General features: G+C 42.9%; 1 protein-coding gene across 1 annotated transcript; it reads right to left on the bottom strand.

Moving 5' to 3' along the window:
- Positions 1 to 17124: 17124 nt before the first annotated feature.
- On the bottom strand, positions 17125 to 24889 carry klf6a (Kruppel like factor 6a). Its single transcript, XM_061065016.1, has 4 exons — positions 24527 to 24889; positions 21955 to 22537; positions 21031 to 21154; positions 17125 to 19967 (listed from the first exon to the last, which is right to left on the bottom strand). The coding sequence occupies exons 1-4, from the start codon at positions 24626 to 24628 to the stop codon at positions 19916 to 19918; spliced, it is 861 nt and encodes a 286-aa protein (XP_060920999.1). The 5' UTR covers positions 24629 to 24889; the 3' UTR covers positions 17125 to 19915.
- Between the last annotated feature and the right edge of the window lie 1473 nt (positions 24890 to 26362).

A 26362-nucleotide genomic window follows, 5' to 3' on the forward strand; every position in this document is an offset into this window, starting at 1 on the left:
GAAACATCGTGGAAGCTGCATCGTGAACAGATACCTGTTTTAAGACAAACATGGTTTATTTGTGATCTGAGGGGAAATACCTACACTACCCACTATTAAACCTTCTTTTCTTCTTTATTTCCCTCCACACTAAGTCTGCTTATATTTGTGCAGAACCAGACTACCTCTCAGCAGAAATGGTCGGAGCTTTGCAGAGAGACACAACAGCACCATCAGAGCATGTGAGCTATCAGGGTCCTAAATCCCAACACCACAGTGACCCGGTTTATGGAAATCACCTCTACCTCTTCACAGGGGGATTTTTTCCAGAGACTCTTAAGGGCCGAGTGTAATATCAGCACGTTGTCACCTTCACCGTCTGATGAAAAAACACTGAAGGATGCTCGTGGTTCTGAATGTAAGTGGACCTGGAGAGCCATTCTGAAAATTACCAGTGGATTATTGTCATTGAAGGTGTCTAAATCGACATGATTGGGCCCATGAGTCTGAGAGAGGGGCGGCCCCCGAGGCCACGACAGGTTGCTGCTCTTTTTGTTTGTGTTGACATCAGAGGGACACATTTTACCTCGAGGGCGGGTGGGAAACGCATTATTTTGAAAGTGACCCCTTCTCTTTTTTTTTTTTTTTTTTACTCACACAACAAAATGTCCAATTTCTGCTGGAGTGTCTTCTTCATTGGAGCATGTGAGGTCGGCATTCACAGCCACAGAGTGTTAATAATGTGCCAAACAATTATGTCACAGTGTTTGGCCTCCCATGTGAGAGAGTTATCCCCCCCCCCCCTGCTGTGTTACAGTATGCAAATGTGAAAGTCTGAGAACTAGATCTTATGGAGCAGAGCCAGCCTGTTCTGTTCTGTAGAAAGTGAATGGCATCTATAAGCTTTTTATCGGAGGAGGTCGGGGGGCTGTGGGTGTGAAATAGAGCAGCATTTCATGGGAAATAAACCAGGAATAAAGGGTCGATGTCTTTTTGTTGTCATTGTTGGGGGTCTGCAGGGTGCTGCTGCATAAACACCAGAGGAGTAAGTTCTTAGCTTAAAGCACTTTTTTCACAAAACTCCTGAAAACTAACAGAAATATTCAGAGTGAGCTGCGTGTGTGAACGCTGACAGCTCAAACTTTACATATCATTTTTCCTGCCTACTCAGGAAAATTCACCATGAACGGGTCAGAGGGGAAATGATGTTTACATGCTGTATGATCTTCTCCATTTTTTGTTTGTCGAATTACAAGCATTTATAAAAAGGCAAAAACTGTCCTCATGTCATCGGTCTCTGTTGCTTCGTTTGCCACTTTTTGACATCATATCCTGCCTCAGGGAACCCGCCCCCTTCCATTTGATGGCTCAGCAAAATTTCCAAACTTGGTCAGAGTAATCAGGTGTCCAAAATGAGCCTTTTAGGAGCTGAGATAGAGAGCTCATTAAAGAGGAAACTGTGTGGACAAATGATCCGACTCACTGAGGACAAAGTGATTCACTTCTTTAGTTTGAACTCTTGAAGCTGCAGCTCATACTCCATGTCGTCTGTAGTGTTTCACCTCATACTTCTGTGTGTTTAAGGCCCTTTAAAACAAACACATTGAGGACACATGAGAACCACAGTGAGATCTTCTGAGTGACAAACTCTAGAAACATCACAGGAACTTGTAACCTGCAGGTTTACTGTGGGAACTCTGCTCTGTGGACGCTGACGTTTCCTGTTCTCTTTGGCGAGAAGTCTTGTTAAAAGAATCCTGGAGCTGGTGTGACTTTAATGAAATCGCCTGAACACGAATCATTGATTTTCTTTCTCTCTTTCCCACCATAACCTTCATCTTTGTGCCATAAATTACTCACATTATTTACGTTCCTCCAACTAAAGGCTTGTGGGAGATTGTAAAAAAAAAAAAAGCGACGGGGTCAAAGCGTCCTTCCGTGCTCCATAAATTATGCGTCCGCTGCATGTTTAATCACAAGAAGCACAAGGCTGGAGAACAAACCCTGGCCTGACCTTCTCATAATTAAAATGCAAAGTAACCTGTTGCCTGTCTGCTGCAGTGATTGGACGTGACGCCGTGCCTTCAGTCATCCTCGCTGCGTCCTGGTTACTCATGAGGTGGCTTTATCGCTGCACTATCTGATGTTTGAATTAGATTTTATTTGGATTGGATTCATCGAATTCCATTTCTGCCTCCGTTCCTTTCCTTGAATATAAAGATGTACTCGCAAAACTAAAACGTTTCTTGCATCTGGTGCGAGCAACAAGTGCCGCCAAAATGTTTCCCATTTTAATGAGAAGGTGGGAGGCCAAAGTGAGCTTGATGTTGAAGGCGTCTGAAAATAAATTCAAACACAAAAACTGCTTCCACACCAGTTCACCACATCCTGTAGAAGAGCTCCACCAGCAGAAAAACAAATATGGAGGCCGATTGATGTCACTCGTGTTGTTGCCATAACTCCACAAGCTGCTCTTCTTCTTCCTCTTCGATATTCCACTCGGCTCGGGGCTCAGTTGTGTTGATGTTAGCTGCCATGTTTGTGAGCTGTAAACCTCAGGTTGGTGATGCTTCACGGTCTGCTCGCTCTCATAGGCCGTTGTGGGTATTCCGTCGGAGGCAGCTTGATCTGGGCCCAAAATTTGGGCCTAAAACCGCCCAGGGGGTAGCCAGCCTGAGGAAGAGATTGGAAGTAGTATTTTTGTTTTAAATATCAGGTCTGGAAGGATCCAGCTGTTTTATATTCATATTTCAAATATGGCCGAAAAAAATCAGTGAGGTAGTCTGCTTCCAACAATGACTTGATGAGGTTTACAAATTCCTTAAAATGCTAAAGGACGAGAACAGCTTCACTCTCAGTCAGAAGATTAAAACACCAACACATGAAACTCAGTGAAAGAGTCGCTGTGAGGACTCAGCATCGTGTGTGCGCCCTGCGTTTGTTGACTGCTGTACTAAAAGGCTCCCTGCTTCCCAGAGAATAGCTGCCATTAGCGTCAATGTCGATCCAGGGTTATGAAACCTTTTAACATTCCTGAGAGTCGTCTCCGAAGCATTATGCATCAGCATGCGAGGGAGGCCGTCCGCAGCCTCAGACATTTATATTTTACTACAGGACCCCTGACCTCGAGAATAAGGTGGAAAAACAAAACAATCACTTTAATTATTAGAGGACAGACATCTTGTTCCCCCGGGACATGCAATTAATCTTTGAAATATGTGAGGGAACATGTCAGCTGAAAATAGGCAGAGCGTAACCTTTTCCCTCTAAACAGATTCTATCATTGATGGTTTTTCAAATGCGACTGGGGAGACCTTGCAAATGTGTTTTTTATTTTTTTTACTTTTCCAACAAAAAGGGAGGTGCTATAATTTTCAGCATACTGGGACATTGGATGTATTATAGAATGGACCCAGCATTGGAGGCGGAGCCCCATTCATTCTTAGAAAGCTGTTCAGTGGTGCGTGAAGCAAAAAAAGTCTGACTTCTGCGTGTGGACAAAATATCTCTGAATATGGCTTTAATTGCATTTCAAAACTTTTAGGACCTAATGATTTAAAAAAACTTTATTTAAGTGTTCGTATCGAGATGTTGATAGCCCATCAAAAAATGTATCCCCCGATTTATAGACGTCTCTTTCCCAATGTCAGCTGATAAATATGTTTGGGCCCAATAGGATCACATGACACTGCAATACCAGCTTTGGCCACCATGTAAAATTGGCTTCAACGGTCATCACACTTCCTGGAGGCTTAATTGGGACCAACTGACAAAGAGCAGGTGCTAGGACCTTTCAGGAAGTGGTCAGTCAGATGACACGGTAGACAGGCAGATTTAGACTATGTGGATTTATGGTTAGAGGTGAGTGATTGGTTGAATAATGCATTCATAAAAAAGGAAACAGACCTTTAAACGGTACCTTGTTACAGACACTGTAAAACTTAATTCACACAAACCAAGGTGCCTGAAAGGCAGGTAGCTCTTAGCAACTGTTACTGGCAATAATAACTAAAGGATTGTTAAAGATACTCCCGGGGGTACCTTAAAAGAAACTGTAAACAAAACTATGGAACCAAGGCACCTTGAAAAGACAATATGGTAACTGAAAACTGAAGTTAACGGCTACTGGGGGAAATACTTAACGGGTAAAAAAGAGGAGACAACAGGAGTGCTTCTGGTATCCCTCAAAGGGTGCTCATGGAAGGAAAACTTCAAAAAAGTGGAGGAAGACTTCACTAAAGACCAAAAAATATCGGTATACAAACCTCGCCTCATTGTGTCCCTGCACCCTGAAGAAGGCACAAGCAGATACGCGTTGGTGTATTTAATGTCTCTAGCCCATTGAATTAAAGGACTCTTATATTTTTCTAACCATCTCGAGTGCCTGGACCTGGATTATTTACACCTAGGTTTTTGATCTTAACTTTTCCTCTACTTTTTTTTTTAACACAAAGGGTACCTTGAAACTGACTGTAAAGGATGACTGCAACAGATTCTAAAGGGTCCTTTGTTGAAATTGTTGAAGGGGCATTAAAACAGAATGTGAAAGGATACACCAAATCAGATGCAAAAGGGTTCCTTAAGACAGATGCTAATTGTTTTTTTGTACAGACACTAAAGTGTGCGTTGATGCCAAAGGCTGGATTGAAGCAGATGCTCAAAGAGATTAAAGGAGACCATTAAGCAAATGCAAAAAGTAACCTTTCAGACGACAAACAGGGCCATATTTATTCCAGAGTCGTTACAAGTTTGTACCTTAGTAAGCATTACCAAACTGGTTTTAAAGTGTGTCACAGTTTCTAACATATACATCAACCCCCCGCCTGACACCAGCAGCTACTTCTTTATCTCCCCTCCTCCTCGTCTCATGCTACAGAATTTCCTACATGCTCTTCACTTTTCTGTCGATAATTAATTAGTGTGACCAAAAATTAATTAGGGTCTAGTCTGAAGAACACTGGTGAGCATTTTGAAAATTAATTCCTGGGATGAAGGTAGAGTGAGGAGGATTAATATTCTGCACGACGTTTGTTTTAGCCCGAGGTTTTTAATGAGCGATGATGAAGTGAAATGTAAATATCAAACACATAAAACCTGATGAGTGACTTAACGTGGCCACATTTATATTCTTGTGATTAACAATCATTTAACAAAGTTAAGTCTTGTACGGCTAATGACGATATCAACACTTGGTCCACAGTGTCAGTTTTTATCGCGTGTTAGGGATTACAGTGTTCAGTTCTGTAGAGTGAGGTTCATCTTGTTTGCTTTTCTTTTCTTTCTTTTTTTTGACATATTTCTGATTCTTCTCGGCGCTCTCAGAGGACAAACTACTGCAGGACGCCAAAGTTTACAGGCGAGGGTGTCGGGAGGATATTACCTTCAGACATTCCTTTTTTTTGATGAACTAAAAGATGCATGTTATTTGGATTTTCCAGCCGCTTAGCTGCTAGCAAGCCATACGGAGTATTGCTAGCATTTGTTAAGCCACCTAGGTAACAACAAATCAGAGTTTGTTATTTTATGGTGAATGTTGTTCAGCCACAGTCTCGCTCTCAAGCCTGTTCCATTTTAGGGACCTCGCCCGCAAAAGCACGATCTCCTCTAAGGTAGGAGACTTGAGCGCCAGAGGGCCCATGTTGGATGATCGAAGGGGCCTAGTGGTGGTCTATTTAATCACTATTGTGAGCTCTAGCACTCCTGTAAACGCACCTGCTCAGGTGCAAAGTCTCGTGCACAAACTGAAGCTTATTATGCAGCATTGTCATTTTTTGTCCTGCTCTCGTAGTATAAATGAACTTGGTAAATGGACTTCAGCTTGTATATTAATTTTCTAGTCTTCAGACCACGAAAGGTGATTTTACAGCTCAGGTCACACCTACACATTCACACACTGATGGTAGAGGCTGCTGTGTGAAGTAGGGCTGGTAATCTTTGGGTGTCTCACGATTCGATTGGATTTAGATTCTTGGGGTCACGATTATTTTTGAATTAGTACATATATCAGGGTCTACTCCAGTCATCTGTGTGACTGGCTGAATTTCTTGGCAGTCCTCTAATGTAAAGTGACCATCAGTATTAACTCATCCATGCATACATATCGGACATGTGGCTGCAGGAGCTGGGGATCGAACCCCCGACCTTCCAGTTGAGAGACGACCGACACTACCAACTGAGCCACAGCCGCCCCTACCTGCAATACACGTCATCACTAATAATCCTCTACACATGTATGACAATCCATCCATTAAGTGTTGAGATTTCTCATCCTGCACCAAATAGACGCATGCTAAAAACGTACGTATATAAAGACATGCAGATCACATAAATATAAAAATATGCTGCAGTCACACGATTATCATAAGTTTAAAAAAGAACAAATGGACAGAAAATAAAAGTGGAACACTATAGTTTATGATTGCTCAGAAACAGATGAAGCGGACGGGTCTGCTCTTTAAAGCAGAATACAGCCTGCACGCTGTGACCTCATCTCCTACATACAATAATTGCATTCTGAGCACAGCGGGATCCGTTACAGCAAGTTTGAAGTGAAAATATTCACAAAGTGTGAAATTAAAACACATCTTTTCATGACGGCCTGTGCCATCTCTTCTCTGCTGCTTTCTTTCTCTCTCTCTTTCTTCTTCTCCTCTCAGCTCGGCGTTTCAAACACAGTCAGGAGGCAGTTGTCATGGTGATTAATGCAAATGCACGCTGTTAACCTGCAGAAGAGAGAAGAGGACTTTTCAAAGCATCTCAGACCTTGACTTCTGCTAATAAAAGTCTCCTCTCGCTGCATCTGTGAGAGCAGGAGAAATTGAAAAGCCTAGGCTTTTGTGACTCTCGCTGCTCTTCAGTTTGTGTGTGCTTTGTGGAAAATGCTCTGTACACGGCGAGTGTTTCACAGGTAACAATGGAGTTATTTTTGTCGCCACGCTGACGCCGACATGCAGCAACATAGCAACACGTTGTTTCAAGTGACAGCCAATGCCATAACAACTGGCATCATTAGTGTACATAAACCTGCATGTATGGTTGTGTGACCGAGTAGGAATGCCTTAATGAGAGTGGGAAAGGGCAGGGACAAAACCGTTGTTACACCGGGGACCATTATGAGGGAATGTGTGCTCGCCTGTCCTCACCTCTTCTTGACCACACGACCCCGAGCTACCACAGGCTAACAGAGTATTTCTGTCCGTCCTGCTGAGCACACTGCCGGTGTCTGCTGCTCTGACACAAGCCAGAGACTCACAGACTGAATCTAATTACACAGACAATTATGATGGTGACCCAGTCTGACCCGGATTTTCATTCAAATGGACTCATTTACCTCCAGCTTAGGAGATCCGCCTTCTGTGACTCCGCTGCTGCCCGTTCTCTACTACTATACTCTCACACTGTGCAGCTTCATCACTGATGCTTGTTTAGTCCCTGAATGCATCATTGTGTTCCTTGTTTGATGAATTAAACTGATCCTTATAATCTAACATCAACGTCTCCACAAGGGCTGAAATAATTACATTACAGCAAAGTCCAAGTTTGATGTTTTGTTATAACTCTCCATATTTCTCTTAAATTGAGAACTTCAGACTAACCTCTAAAAGAAAAAACGAATACAATCACTAATGAAAATATGATTTAGCCATGCACTCATGCAGAAAACAGCCGTGTGAAAAAGACTGTTTATGTATCAATCATCTAACAGAACAGTGCGCTCTCCTGTATCTAATCGTGTCTGCATGAGAATGCATGGTGTTGCAAAAAAGTTGACCTTTTCCTGTAGCCCCTCATGACTGTTGAAATGAAGGAGGGAGCTTTGTTTCTTCATGCAGTGCATGAACATATATTTAAGGGTCTGAATGAATAATAAGCAAGTATTAAAAATGTGTTAAAAAACTCCCATATCGGCCGAGCCCTCGTTGTTTTTATTTTATTCTTGACACATTCATGAAAGCACCAAATTCAAATTTGTGACAGTTTGTAATACGATCAGAGCTTCAGCAGCCTGCAGGTTTTCCACTGCAACAAACTATATCCACAACAACTGATTTTACAGCAGCACCACAATGACACATTAGCAACATATTTTATTTCCACTAGCTACGTTTTGTAAGATGGATAATGTTGAAAATTAGCAACAATCCCTTTATTGAGGCAGAATATGGCTCCTAAATTCAGCTCAATGGAGGTTCAAACGAGCCAATCAGAGCACTTAGTTTGGGGTTATCTGTATTCCTTCCGCTGAGTGCTTGAAGTCGCCCTTGTTGCTCTGCACAGCACTCAGACGTGTTTCCTGGTTCACAGCGAGTTCTGCAACAAGGTCAAACTCGCTGACATCAGCTGGTGGAGGTTTTTCTGCAGACTCCCCGCTGGCTGCTACACTACACTACTGTGTCATCACACCAATCTCCGCTGGAGCTGCTGCTGCTGCTGCTGCTGGAGACGAGTCGAGTCGGCCTCTCTCTGAGGAGTGCATCTCAATTTTTCAAAGGAGCTCTTCCAGTTTGAAAAAACTCCTCGAACGTTTTCTCAAGCTTCAACACAAAACAAAAAACACATCTGAGTATTCTGCCACAATGTGTTGCCGCTTCTAGACCCTCACCAATTTATTTTGTTAATTGCAGCATGGTAATGAGGTGTAGAATTGAATTCATGATGGGGATTCATTTGAGAAAAAGTGCATTATTTAAGTGGGAATCCAAAGAGCAGTGCAGGATAACAAAGGTACTAATGAACATAGCAGGTGAGAGAGATCTGATCTCAATGGTTCTTACCTGGATAATTAAAGGTCTTAAAATAAAATCACTTATACAGCCTTACACCTAGTGTGTAAGTCGCAGACAAATGTCGAAAGTCAGATTGAAAACCAGAGAGTCTTGAGGCGCGCTCTGTGATCTCGGTCGTCTGGGTTAAGGCGGCCTTCAAATTCGATCTGAGCTGTTTTAAAGCAGTCTGTTTCTCGTCTTGGCGTTACAATAAAAACACAGTCACAGGTCTTTAGTCTCGTTGTGTGCAAATTGTGTCGTTCAACGACGTGACCGATGACAACAACCAATAGGAGCGGTCTCGCCGGTACCAAACAGGAAGCTACACAACCAGGAGGTTAAGGAACGTGTGGCTCTAACGCCTCGTTTGAAAAGTAAAAAAACTGCTGGGGTTATACCTCTTTGACGTGTCCTTCCCTTTGTACCACGATAGCGGGAGAAGGAAAAAAGGTTGAAATAAATGGCTGCTGCTCTTGAATGACCTGCGGTATTAAAGGCATAAGGGTGCAAAGTTGTCTGAAAGTTTTCAGCTATCTGCACTTTAATGTTTATTTTATTTTGGACTTCTTTCTCCTTACATTTTAACACAAATATCTGTATTTTCCTCTGTCGTAAAAACAGGCTCAGCACTTTATCTTTCAGGCATTAGAGTGGAAATAATTGATTTTCTTTTTTCTATCGTTGAGCTTCCCCCTGCCAAACATCTAGACTGACTTCTACGTAAAAAGATAAGACACTCACTTGCTGCTTGGTGAGCCTGGATATGCTGATCTGTGTTTGTTCTTCTTATGAGTTGTTAATTTGTCAAAATGTTCCGCCTGTCAGGGCGCAGAAGGCCTGTTGGTTGAGTCCAACCTGCGGCTCCTTTCCCCCCCACGTCATTCCCCATTTTCTCTCGCCGATACTCTATCCACTGTCCTGTCAAATAAAGGCTCAAAGCCCACAAATAAATCTTCACAAATGTACTTCCCGTCTTGTAAACGACATTTTTATGGGATTCCTTGTCAAACTGTTTTTAAGTACTTAAATCAACACATAGAAAAGACGATTCCTCGTTAATCACATGCAGACCTTTCATATGGAAAAACAAAAAAAAGACGAGAAGGAAACTCGGCGAGTAGAAGAGACTACTCACATCCATCTCATTTGGTTATTTATGCACAGAAACAGTCGAGCTAAACGTCCGTCAGAGAGACATGTTTTTACATTTCAGAGTTTTTACTTCAGTAATGAAGCTTAATGAGAAATCACACTCAACTGTGTTTTTATACACAAGTATCTCTTCTACTTCAGTGAGACTGTGTTTGTTTCTGCTGCCTCTGTGAACACGCTAAAGAAAATGCTGCAGAGGCAGATCGCATCAATGACAGTGACGATGACGACGATGATGATGATGGTGGGGACGGTGATGACGGTGATTACGGCGCAGTGGTGGTTTGTGGTGGAACATAAAGAAGGTCATCGACCTCAGATTTCAGTTCTATTTCCCCTGCAGGCCGAGGCCTAATAGACTCCATTAACACAGGGCGAGAGAGAGAGAGAGAGAGAGAGGGCGAGATAGAGAGAGAGAGAGAAAGGCCTGACGCTGAGCTTTCAGTCTGCATATGTGATGACTTGCAGTCTGGCAGGCTGAATGAACCAGGCTCAGAGCTTGATAACCTCCTCTTTCCTTATTATTTCCCCTCATTTAACTCACTGTGTGCCTCTATCACAGTCCATTTTCGTCTTTGTGTGTGCGTTTGTATGTGTGTGTCTGTGTGTGGGAGAGAGAGAGACCCAGGCGAGGCAATCTCTCCCTCCTGCAGCACGTCTGTTATTTCACAGCAATTTTGGATAATGATTTATTTCACTATGCACAATTGGAAGGCCTTCCGCATGAAAGGGAATGATAAAATAGTAATCCCTTTGCAATTATGTAGTGAGAGATAGTCGCATTCATTGAGATTCACCGATACAACCGACGTGGACACGGGACGCCTTTGAAAGGATCGAGAGCAACATGCTCGCTCTTCTTCGGGGTGACCGGCTCAGTGTATCACAGAGAAATGAGACATGGATTTAAAACACAGGAAACGCACCGAGAGTAAACATTATTCCTCAGTACGTGTGAAGAATAATGGTGATCCCGTTGTTTAGGTAAGAATCAAACCTGAATGGAGTCTCTTTCGGTCTCAGTTTGATATTAGACGGTGAATTTTTCCTGACAAATTTGCATTTAATCAAATTACAGGAAGCCTTTGAAGCCGTTTGCAGACTGGGACTCAGACTGTGGCAGAAAAAACCTCAGAGCTTTTTCTAAAGTCAAAACCAGAAGAACAGAATATGCAGTATAAATAATAGCTCATGGGACAACAACAACATCACAACACGATGAGGACAACGAGTTCAACCTGTTGAATCAACATTGACTCAGTTTGAATGTCTGCTTGAGTCAGAGGTAGGGGGCTTTAACCCTTCTAGTGTTGTATACCTTTTGTATGTTTCCGGGTGCATACAAGATTTCCCTGTGAAGACAATGAAGATACCGTTGACCTTTGAAGCTGCAGTGGACGATCATCTTGAGAGATTTCCTAGGCTGTGTCTGAAACCACATACTGCCTACATACTCAAAATATACAGCATACCAACCCGACTGTTAGCATGCTGTTAGAAACATACTAAAATACGGGTCACGCTGCGACATACTTCCTAGCATCAAGCTAGCATGATCGTCGGCCCGTTAATACAATTCAACAACAATATGCAAATGTTCATTACAAATACAGCAGCCAGGATTGGACAGGCGGTTTAGTATGACCAGTACACTCGACACTGTCTTCATTTTTCAACACCGGAGATTCCCCGCTTTGTGTGTGTGCATGTCTGAGTATGTGTGTAGGTGGGACTCCAGCTGATTCTCTACACATGGTGCTTTCTCACGCCGTAACGCAATGTGAATACACGGACTGGGACGCCAATATTACGCCGTATGTACAAAGATGTAATGAGGGTGGAGCTTCGTTATAGCGCAGTTGCAGAATCGTACTTCTTCGGCTTCGGCTTTTCTCTCTTCTGAAAATTAAAACAGGAGGCGCTGGTGGCGCAGTGGTTGGTGCATGTGTACTTCATGTATGGAGGCTGTAGTCTTCCAGGCTGGCGGCCCGGGTTCGAATCTGACCAGCGGCTCTTTTCCTGCATGTCATTCCCTACTCTCTCTCTCCCTGATTTCCAGCTCTATCCTCTGTCATGTCTCTCCATTAAAAAAGGTACAAAAAGCCCAAAAATAAATCTTAAAAAAAAAAAAAAAAATGAACCATTCTCTTCATACATTTTCTGCATAACGTCTCTTAACCTCAGTATTTAAGTTGATGTGTTTTGTTACTTCCCAGCTTCTTTAGCATGAACTCAAACTATTACTCTGTCACATGACACAACCTTGGATCTCGTGCACTCCCCTTAAGACATCAAGATAAGACATCTGACAACTTAAAAGTGATGAATTGTTTCCCATAATCCTTTGGGTTTACGGCTGGGTTACATTATCAATGTGGGAAAGCATTCGCGTGATGCGCAGCGTGGACACATCAAAGGAACTATGCAATCTTAGTGTCACATTTATGAGAAACTTTATCCCTGATGGTCCACTTCACAGGAGGATGTTCCACTCCACATGGCGACGATGTGAGTCAGCGAGTCAGCTGCAGGGAAAGTAAACGCATCATGTGTCTGAGAGGGGTTCAAAACAAGAATCTGAACCTCCAGGATTTTTTTTGCAGGTTAAGTGAGGAGTTTGGACCCTGAACGCCTCTTTTTTTAATGCCGGTTGTGTTTCATTATGCATCATAGGTAGATTTGAAGTTGAGAAATCAAGTGGGGCAGCAGTTTTGAGAGATCAAGGGGCTGCAGCATTTGAGGCAAAAACAACACTCCAAAGCTGGGAGGTTCTCCAAAGCGAGGCTAATTACCAACTGCAGGCAAAGCTTCATTTATAAACCACAGAGCTTTTACTGAAATCAGACGAGCTAATAAGTTGCCTGCCCATTCTAGGTCATCAACATAAGCAACGGGAGCAGGAGGGCTGTCGTCTTGCTTCTTTTTCATCTTATTTTCTTGTTAGTTTGCAGCACAAATGCGGCTCTTTACTTTATCCACTGCTGTTTTGTATCATTATCTGTGTCAAGTAGAGTAATTATCTAACAAATGTATAAAAGCGGCTCTCTAATTAAATGCCATGGGCTGTAAGATGGAGATAAATTATTTATACTGCTTTGATGAGAGCTAGCTAGCTCTAAGGAGAGAGCAGTCAGTCGCTCTTTGAATTGAAAGCACTGCAGTGAGGTTTTACACAAACTTTTCTACAAGGGAGAAAACACTCAATCTAGTAAATGTTTGCCACTGGGACTGAGGTGTGTCAGGTTCTCTGAGTTTAGCAATCAGTTTCTCAAAAGATGCAATTTTCTCCGTCATGGTATTTAAAAGTGAGGAAGAAGTGAGGCTGTTTGGAGCAGCTGTTAAAGAATTCACAACGCACAGACAAAGTGTTTAATTAAAGCAAACTACTTTTATACCTGGGCTCAATGTTTGGATATATGTATAAATGAAAAAAAAAACCTTGAGACTGCCACAGTGGATAGCTTCAGCCTGCAGCAGAGATACAGGCTGTTGGGGCTGCAAAATAATCCTGGATGCTGATCAAAGTGTGTCCATTAAAAAAAGGTAATTTAGTGTCTGACACGCTCAGATTGTTTAATTGTCAGACAACATTACAGAAATGATCCCTGCAGAGATAGACCGTTGTGCTAAAGAGCAGAACCCTTTTGCAGCCAGAAACAGCATCACATCACTACATTGTCAAAATAAAGTATTTCAACCCAGCAGAAGATGGGAGAGACACGGTCTTAGTCGATCAGGTTTTTTGTGATATTGTGTTTTAGGGTTAGAAGGCATCCAGCACAACATTTTTGCATCAAACAACAATGTAAAAAATGTGAATTTAAAGGCAATGCAGACCAGCAACTCTGGTTTTCTGTGACTGTTTTTGTCAAAGGTTCTCTCTCTGTAGGGATAGGATCTTTCTGTAATGTTGTCAGACACTTAATGTCTGAATAACAATCTGAGTCTATCAGGGAGGAAAACAACAACTTTTAGAGGACAGATTTTCACCAGATACATTGAACTCCAAGCAGTAGCTGACTGGGAAAAAAGGCTCTGGCATCTGCAACAGACCGGCCCCATGTTTCAAAACCATCTCCAACCCAAAAAAGGTTGAGCTAAAACCTTACAGACTGACAAAAACAGAGAAATATGCTACACAGAACACACAAACGACAAAACGACATAACCACTACAGTCACTGATGATTTAACTCAATCCAAGAGTGTTAGAGGAAACGGAGCTACAGCATGATATACTCCACGTAAAGGAAACAAGCAGCACAGACACAGGGGTTCAACACTTTCACCCCCAATATTTAGCCTTTTTCAGGCCACTACATAATAATGAAAAAGTTCAATAAAAACACAAACTGAATTTCATCAGAATAGGAAAAAGCACTGCACAGCCACAGTGTATATTACGGTAACTTCATCAGAATAGGAAAAAAACACTGCACAGCCACAGTGTATATTACGGTAACTTCATCAGAATAGCAAAAAAAAACACTGCACAGCCACAGTGTATATTACGGTAACTTCATCAGAATAGGAAAAAAACACTGCACAGCCACAGTGTATATTACGGTAACTTCACCAGAATAGGAAAAAAACACTGCACAGCCACAGTGTATATTATGGTAACTGTTTCTTACCTTCATGTAGTAAACAAGCCTCGAAGGAGTTCGCCTTTTTCTGCATCCTGTCAATCACATGATCAGAGTCCAGTCCAGATTCATCAGGATCTATTGTTCCGTTGACCTCATTGTTAAGGTTTCCATATTGTCCTGTGACCTCCTGCTCCTGAGGTGATAAACTTGAATGTGGAGAAACTTCCCTCACATGCAGGAGAGGGTGAACAAAAAGGCCTCATTCATGCATGCAAGTTCAACTCCTGCAGGCGCAAATAGTTTACACACCAGATCAGCTTCTTCTTCTATTTCTATCTGATGGCCCTCTTCCTGTGAAGAAACAGCACACTGATGTCTGCTTAGCCACACATGAACAGTTTGCCTTTATACGTCCCATATGAGTTTTCCATGCCTTTTAAGCCTCTGGTGTATCAGTCTCCAACACCTACAGCCATCAATTAAGGATTTGTACCGGGTTTTTTTGTAAACACCAGGCACACTGCCTGACAGCTAACCTGGTAACGTTGTGCTACGCAGAAAATCCATCCGCCAGCAAAAAAGTAGTTCCAGTGTGTTAGGATTTGGGCGCCAGACAAAATCGCAGTTAGCCCACCTCCGCCTCCAGTTAACCACTTTCCAAAAGTGTTTTTTGTCTGTTAAACATTTCACAAGTCCAGTGTCCATGTCGGATTATTCACCATGTTCCTCTTGTTTGTGTCCTTCACTGTCTATGTTTGTCTCACCGATCTGCCTCTGCGATATCCGTGACGTCATTCATGCTAACGTTAGCACTGCTAGCTGAAGCTGTAGCTAGCTTCACTCGCATCCACAAAGTTGGATGTTTCGACGATAAATCCGTTATGTTTGCTCTTTTCTCACCCTTAGCCAACAAAGTCGTCTTCATTATTTCATCTTTTATGTCTCCGCACCTCCCTTTGGTTGTTAAGTATATCGATTAATCTTCTATTTGCTTTTTGATGCTGTGTAAACATTAGATTTTATTTCCGCCCTCACTTGACCTTACCGCGGGGGATTATGGGAGATAAGAGTTTTTTATTAAAACGTAAATTTAGGCCGATCTGAAACGTTTCTGGCTCCATCAAAACCCTTTTCTCATGAAAACATTAATAACAAAATTATTATAATGAGCATTTCCATATTTTTCTTATTTTTTCTTAAACTTTTGCCCACAGGATAATTTATTATTTTTTAATTTCTGTAGCAACTTCGTAAAAAAAATAAAAAATCAAATTTAAAAATAGTTAAATTTTAATAAATGTCGTATTTACTGTTCTTACGATTTACGAGCACATTAACTGCCCTCCAAAGTCTTCATTAGAAGTGGGAAATTGAGTTGCTGAGTTGTGATGTTTGTGTGAGGTTTCAAAAATGGCGAAAAGCTTGGAAACAGTCAACAACTGGAACCAGGACAGGAAAACACACAGTATGCTAACAAGCCTCATTTTCAATATAATGCTAGCTAAACAAATATTTGTGTCGTAAAAATCTATTTTTGGGCCATTTTTTGCCCTTATAGAGCACCACCATAGACTGTAAATATTGCGCCATGGGAATGAGTCCTAAAATCCTGAAGTAAGTTAGCATTTGAGCTCCATGGGGTCTAACGTCTAAAAGTCAACGGGGATTTTGAATGGGTTTGTGGTTAGACGCCTGAAATAAGGTCTGTGGTTAACACAAGCTGAAGAGATGTTGGTGTTTTGATAGACCACATAAACTACGTTAGGTAATACCCCCACTTGTGAGAGGACAGCTGAAGACAGACAGGAAATGATGAGAGGAGAGAGCGGGGGATGATGTGCAGGGAAGAACAGATTTCAACCAATGGCCACTGCAACGTGGTCTATTACCTCTGTACATTACCCCAATAAAAGATAATTATAGTTATTTAAGCTTTAACAAAATAAACTGTACTACATACCTGATGTGCAAGTGGATAGAGCTTTTTGTTTTGGATTTTTGAAAAATGTGATTGGTTGAGCACTCAGCATTTTATTTCCCCCATAATTAAAAATTTGTAGCAACACAAAATTATTTATTATTTAAGATTATTAAGGAAACGAAGCCACTCTGCGAATCCAATGTATGCATGAAACTTTTTAAGGTCAATCCAAACAATCCTGGTGTGTGCTGGAGTTAGTGTTGTAATCAAGACCACTTTAACCGAGAGCAAGACATACCCGAGACCAGAGTGCTCAGAGACCGAGACAAGACCAAGACTAAGGCAGGTGAGACCAAGACCATAAATATCACTGAAAAATCATCATCTTGTGTTCAGGGGGCGTGTCACTCACTTAGACCGTAACAGCGTTAAGGTTTCGGCCAATTTTTAACCGGGGGATAAAAATCAAACTGCAAATGACTTTAAGTTATTTGTTTTTTTAAAGAGGGACATTTTCCTTCTAATCACAGTAATGACGTGGAAAAATAGTCTTTCAGTGGTGATCTTGACTTAAAATCTGCTCTGTGTAGGGGTCTTCAGGCACTTGAAGAAACACGTGAAATAAATGTGAAGGACTCTTTAAGTTCCTTGTAAAGTGGCTCCGGTACTTGGATACGTGGAGAAGCGTCTTTAACTGAGAGAAAAGAAACGAGCCAAAGTCAGATAAGAATTTCTTATTATTCCAATAAAAAATACATTCATACAGAAATATAACAATTTTGCAAAACAATTTCAAATAAAAATTTCATAAAGCATAAACATAACAATTTTACAAAAGTTGTGTTTTTTTTATCGTTTTATACAAAGATTCAGTTGAGAACAAAGAGCTGTGTGTTTGTGTGTGTTGGTGTGTGTGTGTGACAGAAGAGTTTGGGTAGTTGTGGGATGAAAGATGATGAGAAGTGTAAAAGATGCGTGCAAACATGGAGCTAAATCAAGGCTCAATTACTGCTCGAACGGTATCGGCTTCTGTTTTCATTGAATGGATGTTCTTTTCCTCTCGGTCACAAAAGGCCGCGCCAGCAACTCCCAAATCTATCGCAGCAAGCAGTTTCAAGTTTGTACTCATCCCGTCTCCTCCACCCGCCGATCTGAAATCCATAAGTTGTAGCATGCCGCGGTGCAACGTGCTGCAACATCGAACTCTTACAGCAAGGTGTCTGAACTCGAGTGGATCGGTTCAAGCTGAAACAGTGCTGAGTCCCTGCACTCCCTCCACCTCCAATACAATCTAGATTCCCCTCAAAGGGGGATGCTGTCTTGGGATTTTTGACAAATTTACACCTGCACCGTCAATGTTTGATCTGTTATCTCCTCCCTCTCTGTGGTTTTCATAACACTGTAGCAGCTCGGCTAAAACAACGCTCCCCAGACTGGTCAATAACCAACCTACACAGTCAGCAGTCTGTGACAGATTCCATGCCAACAAAGCCTTTAGCAATTCATTACTGAGAGGCAGTACAAGGCGAGGCCTGTCCGACTGCAGCCTGTTAATTACAATAAATCTTTAGTGTTTTCTTCAGTCCCACTTGCGGGGACAAAGTGGGGACAGGAGGGAGAGGATGGTGATGGTGGGATACAGGGGGAAAGGAGCTTCTAAACCACATGCAAAAAGCCATTTTTGTTCATCTAGTCTGTTTTGTTTTTGTACCTCAGAGTTGGGCTGCAACTCACCATTATTTCAAGGTTAATCATTTGGGTCGATAAGTCAATCCCCCAAATTCTTCATTTTGTGACAAAATGACAAAGAAAAACAGCAAATCTTCACATTTAGGAAGCTCAAATTAGCAAAGGATAATAGCTTTAGCTTGAAACATGTCTGCTGGATCGCTAATATAGTTTCCTTTTTTAATGCTCTACTGACTACTTGTGCAGCTCGGCCTCACAGCTGTGAGTAATGGACTTGAGAACATACTACACAGTAGTTAACATCTTTAATAAATGAATTTAAGTGCTCTAAACATACAGCGTGTGTCTCGTCTGCATGCTCTGACTTCAACTAAACTGGTGCTCTGATTCAAAAACACAAAAAAATCAATCGGCTGAGAAAAGGTGCATTTAGGAACATTTCCACTTTTACAAGACGACTAACGCTGGAAATGGTTGAAAAACAACCATCATTAAACACAAAGAGGTGCGAGGTAATCTGTAATTGAGCCTTGATCGAGCTTGTCAAATCACCCAAACAACAAGTGTGACTTCTAGAGGGAGCAAAAATAAAATCCCCCCCCCCCCCCCCCCCCCCCGCTGCCTCCGGGCTGAGTCACTTGCATAAGGCACCATTAAGGTCAACAGTGCATTATTAGATAGAAAAAGAAAAAGTACAAAAATCAACTCCTGAAGGCTTATGATGAATGAGAACATGAGGAAGCAGGGGTGAAATCTCCAGCCGGATGAGAGTGAGGGTGAAAACTAAAAGAGGAAATCATCAAGGCTTTATGTACAATATTGTAACATTTAACCGTTCGCACTTTAGCTGCACTTTTATTCAAACTATTTGCAGTCCTGATTACAGTGGAAACATGAAATGAACAAACCCTAGAACCATGCAACACCTGTCTATGATACTGAAGTTATAGTATAGTTGTGTTATACCTCTAAGCACACAGCTTATACAATTGGACTACAAATGAGCTTTGTAGCTTGTAAAAAAATAATAAACCAGGCTACATAACACATTGCACATTTAGTAGCTGCACCAAAAAACACCAAAGAAAAGCTCCTGTCATACGGTGACCAGGGGGGAGGGGGGAGTTTGGGTCCAAGAGTCACAAACCCAAGGCCTCAAAAGCTTCGGAGAACCCCCCCGTCCCTGGTCTGGGTGCCAGACAGACAGGCAGGAACCTCCATCCTACCTCCTGGGGGAGCACAACCGTCCCCCAGAAACCCACTCAGTCCACAGCAACATTGGAGCCAGCCCCGCTCCGTCTATCCATCCATCAATCGATCCATCTCTTCTCTCAAAAAAAAATCTTCTCTCCTCGGGGGCCGGTGATCCAATCTCAGACATTCACAGTGCACACATGCTTACCTCAGACAGTTTCATAAAGTACCAGTGTATCTGCTGTCCGGGAGATGTCCCCAAAACATCATGCACCATACATACAAATCATTCACTCCATCTTTTTTTTTGTCTATTTTTGTTTGTATGTCCTTCTCAGAATCAAAAAGAGTTCTTCTTCCTCGTCCGTGATTTTGTCCTCTTGTTGCAACAGACAACCTTCAAGAGCGCCTTTTCTCCAAAGAGAGGTCCCGGAGGCACTGGGTTTCAGTATGGTGCAAAACGGCATGCTTTGGCTGGAACACACTCCCGCCACTCTGCTCTGGGACAGTTCAACCAAGAGACTGCATGGTCGGGAGACGGCGCTTAAGTTTTTTTTTTTTTTTGTTCTTTTTAAAAACTTTCGCTGCGTTGCTTGGTTGGTGCTCGCCCCCCCTACCCCTCCTGCTTTAGATGTGCCTCTTCATGTGGAGGGCCAGATGGTCGGACCTGGAGAAACATCTGGAGGAGAGAGGAGGAGAAGGGGGGGGGAGGAGGAGGTGAGTCACAAGGAAAACAAAGGCCATTGGTGGGCGACGGAATGAATGAAACAAGTTTTGTATTAGGCTTCATGCAACAGTGATTTTGAATGTCTGTGCTTCAAAAGAAAAGAACAATTTGAGAGCGGTTTGGCCCATGATTGTATTCTTCCTAATTCCATATAAACTCATAACCGTATCATCGTAATCCAACCAAGAAGAAGTGGATGAACTCCTCATCACCTCCTGATTCATGACTATCACAGCCGACTGATACTGGCTTTCTTCGACCAATGCCGATAAAGGAGGTTTAGGAGGTTAAAGAATTTAAAAGGATCACAATATTAAGTTTGCATGCTCATTACCTAGAAGATCAATTAATCTATTTATCGGTGAATCATAGATATCAGTGTCAGTGTATAAAATGCAGAAAACACAGCTCTTTGAGTGATTTAAAAATGGTGTCATTGAGCAGCAGAAAAGGTTCTGAATTGAAAGATACAATCCTCTCCACGCTGTCTGCAGCACACACAAAATGTGTAAAGGTTAGCTGTTTAAGAAAGCAACATCATCCTGAGCGCCATGTCAGTCAACTCTGCAAAATCAACATATGAGTTCTCGTTCAAGCTCAGCTACATCAGCAGCAGTAATTAAAAACCCTCGTAAGGTCAGACATGTACGCAAAGATTATTTGAACTAAAACAGGAAATTGTTGCTTCTTTTCCTTAGGATGAAAAGTGTTGCTTTACAGCTGAGATGTTGGAGAGACTGTTCTGATTGGATAAAAATAGAGTTTGTAAATATGACACTGGGTCTTTTTATGTGGTGATAATTTGCGCTAAAGCTAGTGGACAAATTGCAGTGGTCATCTTTCTTGAAGTAGCTTTACAGATTAAATTTTAGACATTGTGATAAAGGTTTGAGCAGCCAGGTTCATGTCAACACACGGCCCTAATCAGGGGTTAACAAACTTTGAAGACGTCTTGTTATCTGAACGATGCATGAATAAAGCACGTCATGAGTGTGTCTGTGGTCTGAAGGCTCACCTGTCACAGTGACTACATTTGAATGGCTTCGCCCCGGTGTGCTTCCTGAAGTGTCTGGTCAGCTCGTCGCTTCGTGCAAAACGCCACTCGCAGCCCTCCCATGAACACCTGTACGGTTTCTCACCTGCAGGGGCAAAAAAAGAAGGAGGGGGGGGGGAAGATTAATGGAGCTCACATGGGGACAGAAGGAATGCAGAGTGTGATTGGTCGGCTCTGAGCCTTTTGTTATTGAAATACGTTCAGATCAATCACCCCGAGGCCACGGCGGGATGACATGACATAAGTGATCCAGATTCCACTGAACCTGCTGGACTACTCGCTCCGGGTTTACGCAACCTGAGACATGCTGAGAATGCTCGGTGCAAGATTAAAATGTGCAGAAAATAAAAACAGGAGAATTTTTTTTTTTTTTTTTTTTTTAAAAAGCACACGAGCAATTTCACGCTAATCAAAAAACGAAGAAATGACCATTCAGAGCCTCCTCTGACTCAGTGCCCCCTGGCTCCCCCCACCCATTCACCCCATTCCCATGGTGAAACTCAATCTGTTTTGAAGTCCTTTTATCTTCCATGTGCAGCCCCTCCCCCCTCCTCTCGCTCTCTCTCCCTCGCTCGCTCACTCACTGGCTCAGTCAGTCACATTCCAGATAGATTAGGTCACAGTTTAGGTATCCAGCCATGCGGAGCTAATACTCACTGCAGCTCCAGCTGAGGACATCATGCAATGTGGACCTTTTAATTACATTACACAATGGCTGGACCGTTCCATTAAGGTTGAAGACTGACTTTTAAGCTCTTCCTGTCGCCACTCACTCAATAAAAGTGAAGGTTTTCTTTCCTCTGAGTGAGCCGCTTGTGTTTGAAAATGTCAGAGAAACCCCTCACACCATCCCTCCTTCCACACACGCGGTCACAATGAGCTCACCTGTATGAGTGCGCTGGTGTGCTTTTAGGTGCGAGCTCTTCGTGTAAACCTTGCGACACCCGTTGAACTGACACCGGTGTATCCTCCTCCTGCCGTCAGGTGAAGCCTCCCCGCAGATCAGTCCCGTCTTTTCCGTGCTTTTTGCCACCCCCGCGCTCCTGATTTTGACCGGCAAGTGCAGCTCCGCGTGTTCTGCCACCCAGCGGTTCGTCACGCCGCCGGGCTCCGAGCTGGCCTCCGGAGAGGACGGCGGCGTGCTAATAACGGAGGGGCTAAAAGGTCCAGAGCCGACCAGGACGGAGCCGAGGGGGTTGGAGGTAAAGCTGTGTGTGGGCGAGAGCTCCTCGGAACTGTCCGAAGCTTCGCTGCTGGCGTCGGAATTCACGCTGTTGGTTTCCAAGATTTGGCTGTCCTGATTGTCCTCGTCGTGGGCGCGGGGCATCGTGGGGTCACACTCGGACTTCGCCTTGTCCCCGCACGCCAGGATCAGTTTGCTCCAGAGGTCCTCCTGGCTGTCGAACTTCAGGTCGGACGTGGAGACGTAAGGCTCGCTCTGCAGGTAGCGCTCCAGCTCCAGGCATGTCTGCATGCAGGTAGAGAGAAAAAACAGAGTCAGAATATAGGAAGTAGAACAGCAGCTCCCCTGCAGAGAGGAAGCTCATCCACAGCTGCAGAAGGATTCTGTGTGGGGAATCCTTCTAAATGATGCATGTGCACAAAACGCCCTGTGTGCTGTAATATTTGTTAAATGCTTACAGCAGGAAGCGGTAACCAAGAAACTGGAGCTGTAACGACTTCTCTTTTTATCGTGGATCAGGCTCCGATTGGGGCTGTGATGAATAATTATTAAAGCAATAAGAATGTAAAGCAATGAATGCCAAATATGAGCAGATTCCAGCTTCTGCTTTTTCAGATTCAGCTTGGGCTCTGGGAACTCAAGATGGCACACTCTGTCGACTAAAATCATAAAAAGGAGGGAATGTTCTGACTATCTGGGCTTTTGAAGTCATAGTTGGTTTCATTCTATTGAAACAAAATGTCAAAAAAAGAAATCTCATTTTATGACTCTGAACTCTGTGATTGGGGTTAACTGAGGCCTCAGGTCAAATATCAGCTCATGCTCCAGCCTCTTATCTCTGATGACACAGGTGCAGGAGAGCTTGAGTTTAACACATTACCTGAGATCTGCAGGCGGACACTAAACATGCATTGTCATTTCAGCGCTCCAATGACTCACTGAACAAATTTAGAGTCCTTTTAAGGAAGCCGCTCAACTTCCACCCCCCCCCCCCTCCTCCCTCTGTCTCTCTTCCTCTCTCCAGCATGAGCCATTCAGCCGCTCTTCCTCATGCGTACCTCTGACATGCAATCACATCCTTCCTCATGAGTCTCTATCGTAAAAGATAAAGTGGCTCCAGTTGACTTCAGAGGCCGTTAAAGTTTTTAAAAAAGCGTTCATTAGAAGGTGCTCGCAGACGGCAGGCTGGACGAGGAGGATGTAGATGAGGAGTAAACGTGTCTGTGTCGGCCCCTGCAGCTGTGCCAACCTGGGCTCGTGAAGGTCTGCACAATCACTCCACCAGCGTGATATTTAACCATGAAGAGAAAACCTTGTGCAAAAGGCTGCAGTGAAGAAATGTTTGTATGCACACATGCAGTGTTTCCTGTCCTGAGCTGTGGCCTTACCCTTACATTATGAGCAAAACTTCAATATCACTTAGTTATTGCAAGTCATTTCCTCATCACATATCGAGGCAGCAGAGCTCAATCCATTCAAAGAACATTAAAAACCAACTACATGAAAGATCTTTCTGTTTTGAATTCTTTACTTAATAAAAGAAGAAATTCAAGAAGATATTCCTCTGGATCTGAGGCTGTGACGACCTCTTTCCTCAACTTTCTCACATTTAACAGACTAAATGATGAGAAGTAGAAAATCATCTTTGAATGACTGACAATCAGCAGGCCCAGTGTCTACTCGTGCACGCACGAGTTGGACACATTGGCTGACACATGATGGTGAGGATACAAACAGGGTCGCTTTAAGGAGATGCTTTAAGGGAAGGAATCAATATGTATGTAAAATGCCAAGACAGCGCCATGAAAAAGGACAGAAAGGCAACACATCTGCAAAAGTCAAACCTGTTATCTGACTGCAATTTGAATGACACTTCCTCCTGTATTAGAGAGGACACATGTAGGAGTGAAAGCAGCTCTGTAGTTTAAAAAAAAGTGTCCGATAATATCACAGCAGAAACAGCACGCTGCTCGCTCTCTCTCTCTCTCTCTCTCTCTCTCTCTCTCTCTCTTCATTCATGTTGGCGCAGCAGCAGAGCCTCCACTCCAGCTGTCAGACTGACACACTGATCCACTTCAGCCTGCCAAAAACTTCATAACGACACTGACTGAATGACTGCTGAATGAACGGGGCTGCCGTCTAACCACCGGGGGCAAACCTGCGTAAAGCAACCCGTAAAGTCACGACGTGGGGGGATTTTTAAACTTCACGACCAGTTCCGACTTTTACCACAAATGTAGAAGAAAAAAAAAAAAAAGAAAAAAAAATATTCACCTGCTGCCAGTACTCCTCCAGTGACGGTAAGGCGGAGAAATAGCCCGTGTCGTGAACTATCTGAAGTTCTTGAAAGATGCTGCACATGGGTAGAACATCCATTTTTCCCCCGAGCGTGTTTTACAAAAATATTCAGCTGCACTTTCAGGTAGAAAACAGCCCCAGAAAACACGGCGAGGGAGAGGAGAGCGATCCCCAGTGATGCCACAAAGAAGAAGAAGAATGTGTTGTATCAGAGGCAGTAGGAGAAGAAGACGAGTCCGCCAGTCAGTCAGTCAGTGAGTGAGTGATCCCCCCTTCTTCTCTCGCTCTGTGCTCAGGGTGTTTGCAAACACTGCACCGGACTGGATGGGGAACAACTGCGCTCTGCAAACTTCCCTATTCAAACCTCAGAGCCCGCCCCCTGCCCCTCAGCCCCCCCTTCCCCGTCGTCACAGCAGGATTACGCCTGCAGGGTCGCAGCCAATCACATTCGGGCAGCGTAAGGGCTTGCAAATGATATCACAGTCAGCCAATCACGGCGCGCCTGTGCTTTAATTTGGTTCCTCCTGCGTAATGACTGGCTGGTTTGACTCCCAGCGGCTCGTCGCTGATTGGCTGGTTATTTATAGGCTTGTATATAACCCAGCAGAGGCTCGCACTCCGGTTCTCTTTCTCGGTGTTTTCTGTGAGCTGCATGTTTCACCACAGACAGCGCATGTGAGCCGAAACAGTCTCAATCCTGCTCTGTGTGTGTGTGTGTGTGTGTGTGTGTGTGTGTGTGTGTGTGTGTGTGTGTGTGTGTGTGTGTGTGTGTGTGTGTGTGTGTGTGTGTGTGTGTGTGTGTGTGTGTGCGCGCGTGCGTGCGTGCGTGACTTTGAAACACTTAGAACATAGTTCACTGTGTGTTGACATCAGCCTCTACAGTGAACACATGACTCACTGATGGCCTGATATTATTCTGTTATCATCACACATGTGAGTTTACAGGAAAGATTCAAAGCATTGAGGACGGAAATTGATTTAAATATAAATATATATATATATTAAAAAAACATGAATATTACACTACAGAAACTCAGATTTTAAGTGTATTTGTCTAATTTCTAATCAGAAATATGTCAATACACTTTTTTATCATGAGCCATATTTATGTGAGGAGTCCAAACAAACATCGTTTAAGATATTAAAAGTATAGAAACGAGGCTTAAATGTCTTGTAAAAAGCAAAATAATCTGCCAATGGAACAAGAACATTTGTCAGCCAATTGAGTGTCTGGAAATGAAATGTACTTTCTAATATGTCATTTTCAAACACTTATTAAGTAACTCGTCAGATAAACATGGCTCATAATAAAAAGAGTATTGAGATATGTTGGAGACTTTCTGTTTCAGGATCAGAATACTTTATTAATACCCAGTAGGAAATTTGGACTTTACAATTGAATCTGAGCGATGAGATATATGACTCTTCATTCCTATTGCATGCCGTCACATATTTGGCAGTGGCACGACGTCTCTGACTTATTCTTTTCGTTTCCTAGCGTGCCTCACAGGGCTTTACAATCAAACCTGAGCTTTAAGATGTAAGATATGAGCATTACGATGCACTGATCTGAGGAGCTGAAACGTTTAAATAATGCATTAAACTTAAAGTATGACCTTTAGCCTTTTGCCCCCATATCTTTAAAAAGAAAATGTGCACTGTTTTATTATATTATGTTGTCATGTATGCAGTCGTATCTGTATGATTAATGCCTGATCAGTTTTAGTTTTTTTAGTTTTTTCTGATGTAGAACTCAACATTACCTCGAGTCAATGTACAGATGTTACAGACGCTGATAAACTGGTCAGTAAT

This window comes from Labrus mixtus, chromosome 19 (assembly GCF_963584025.1).
Source record: "Labrus mixtus chromosome 19, fLabMix1.1, whole genome shotgun sequence".
Classification (NCBI taxonomy): Eukaryota; Metazoa; Chordata; class Actinopteri; order Labriformes; family Labridae; genus Labrus; species Labrus mixtus.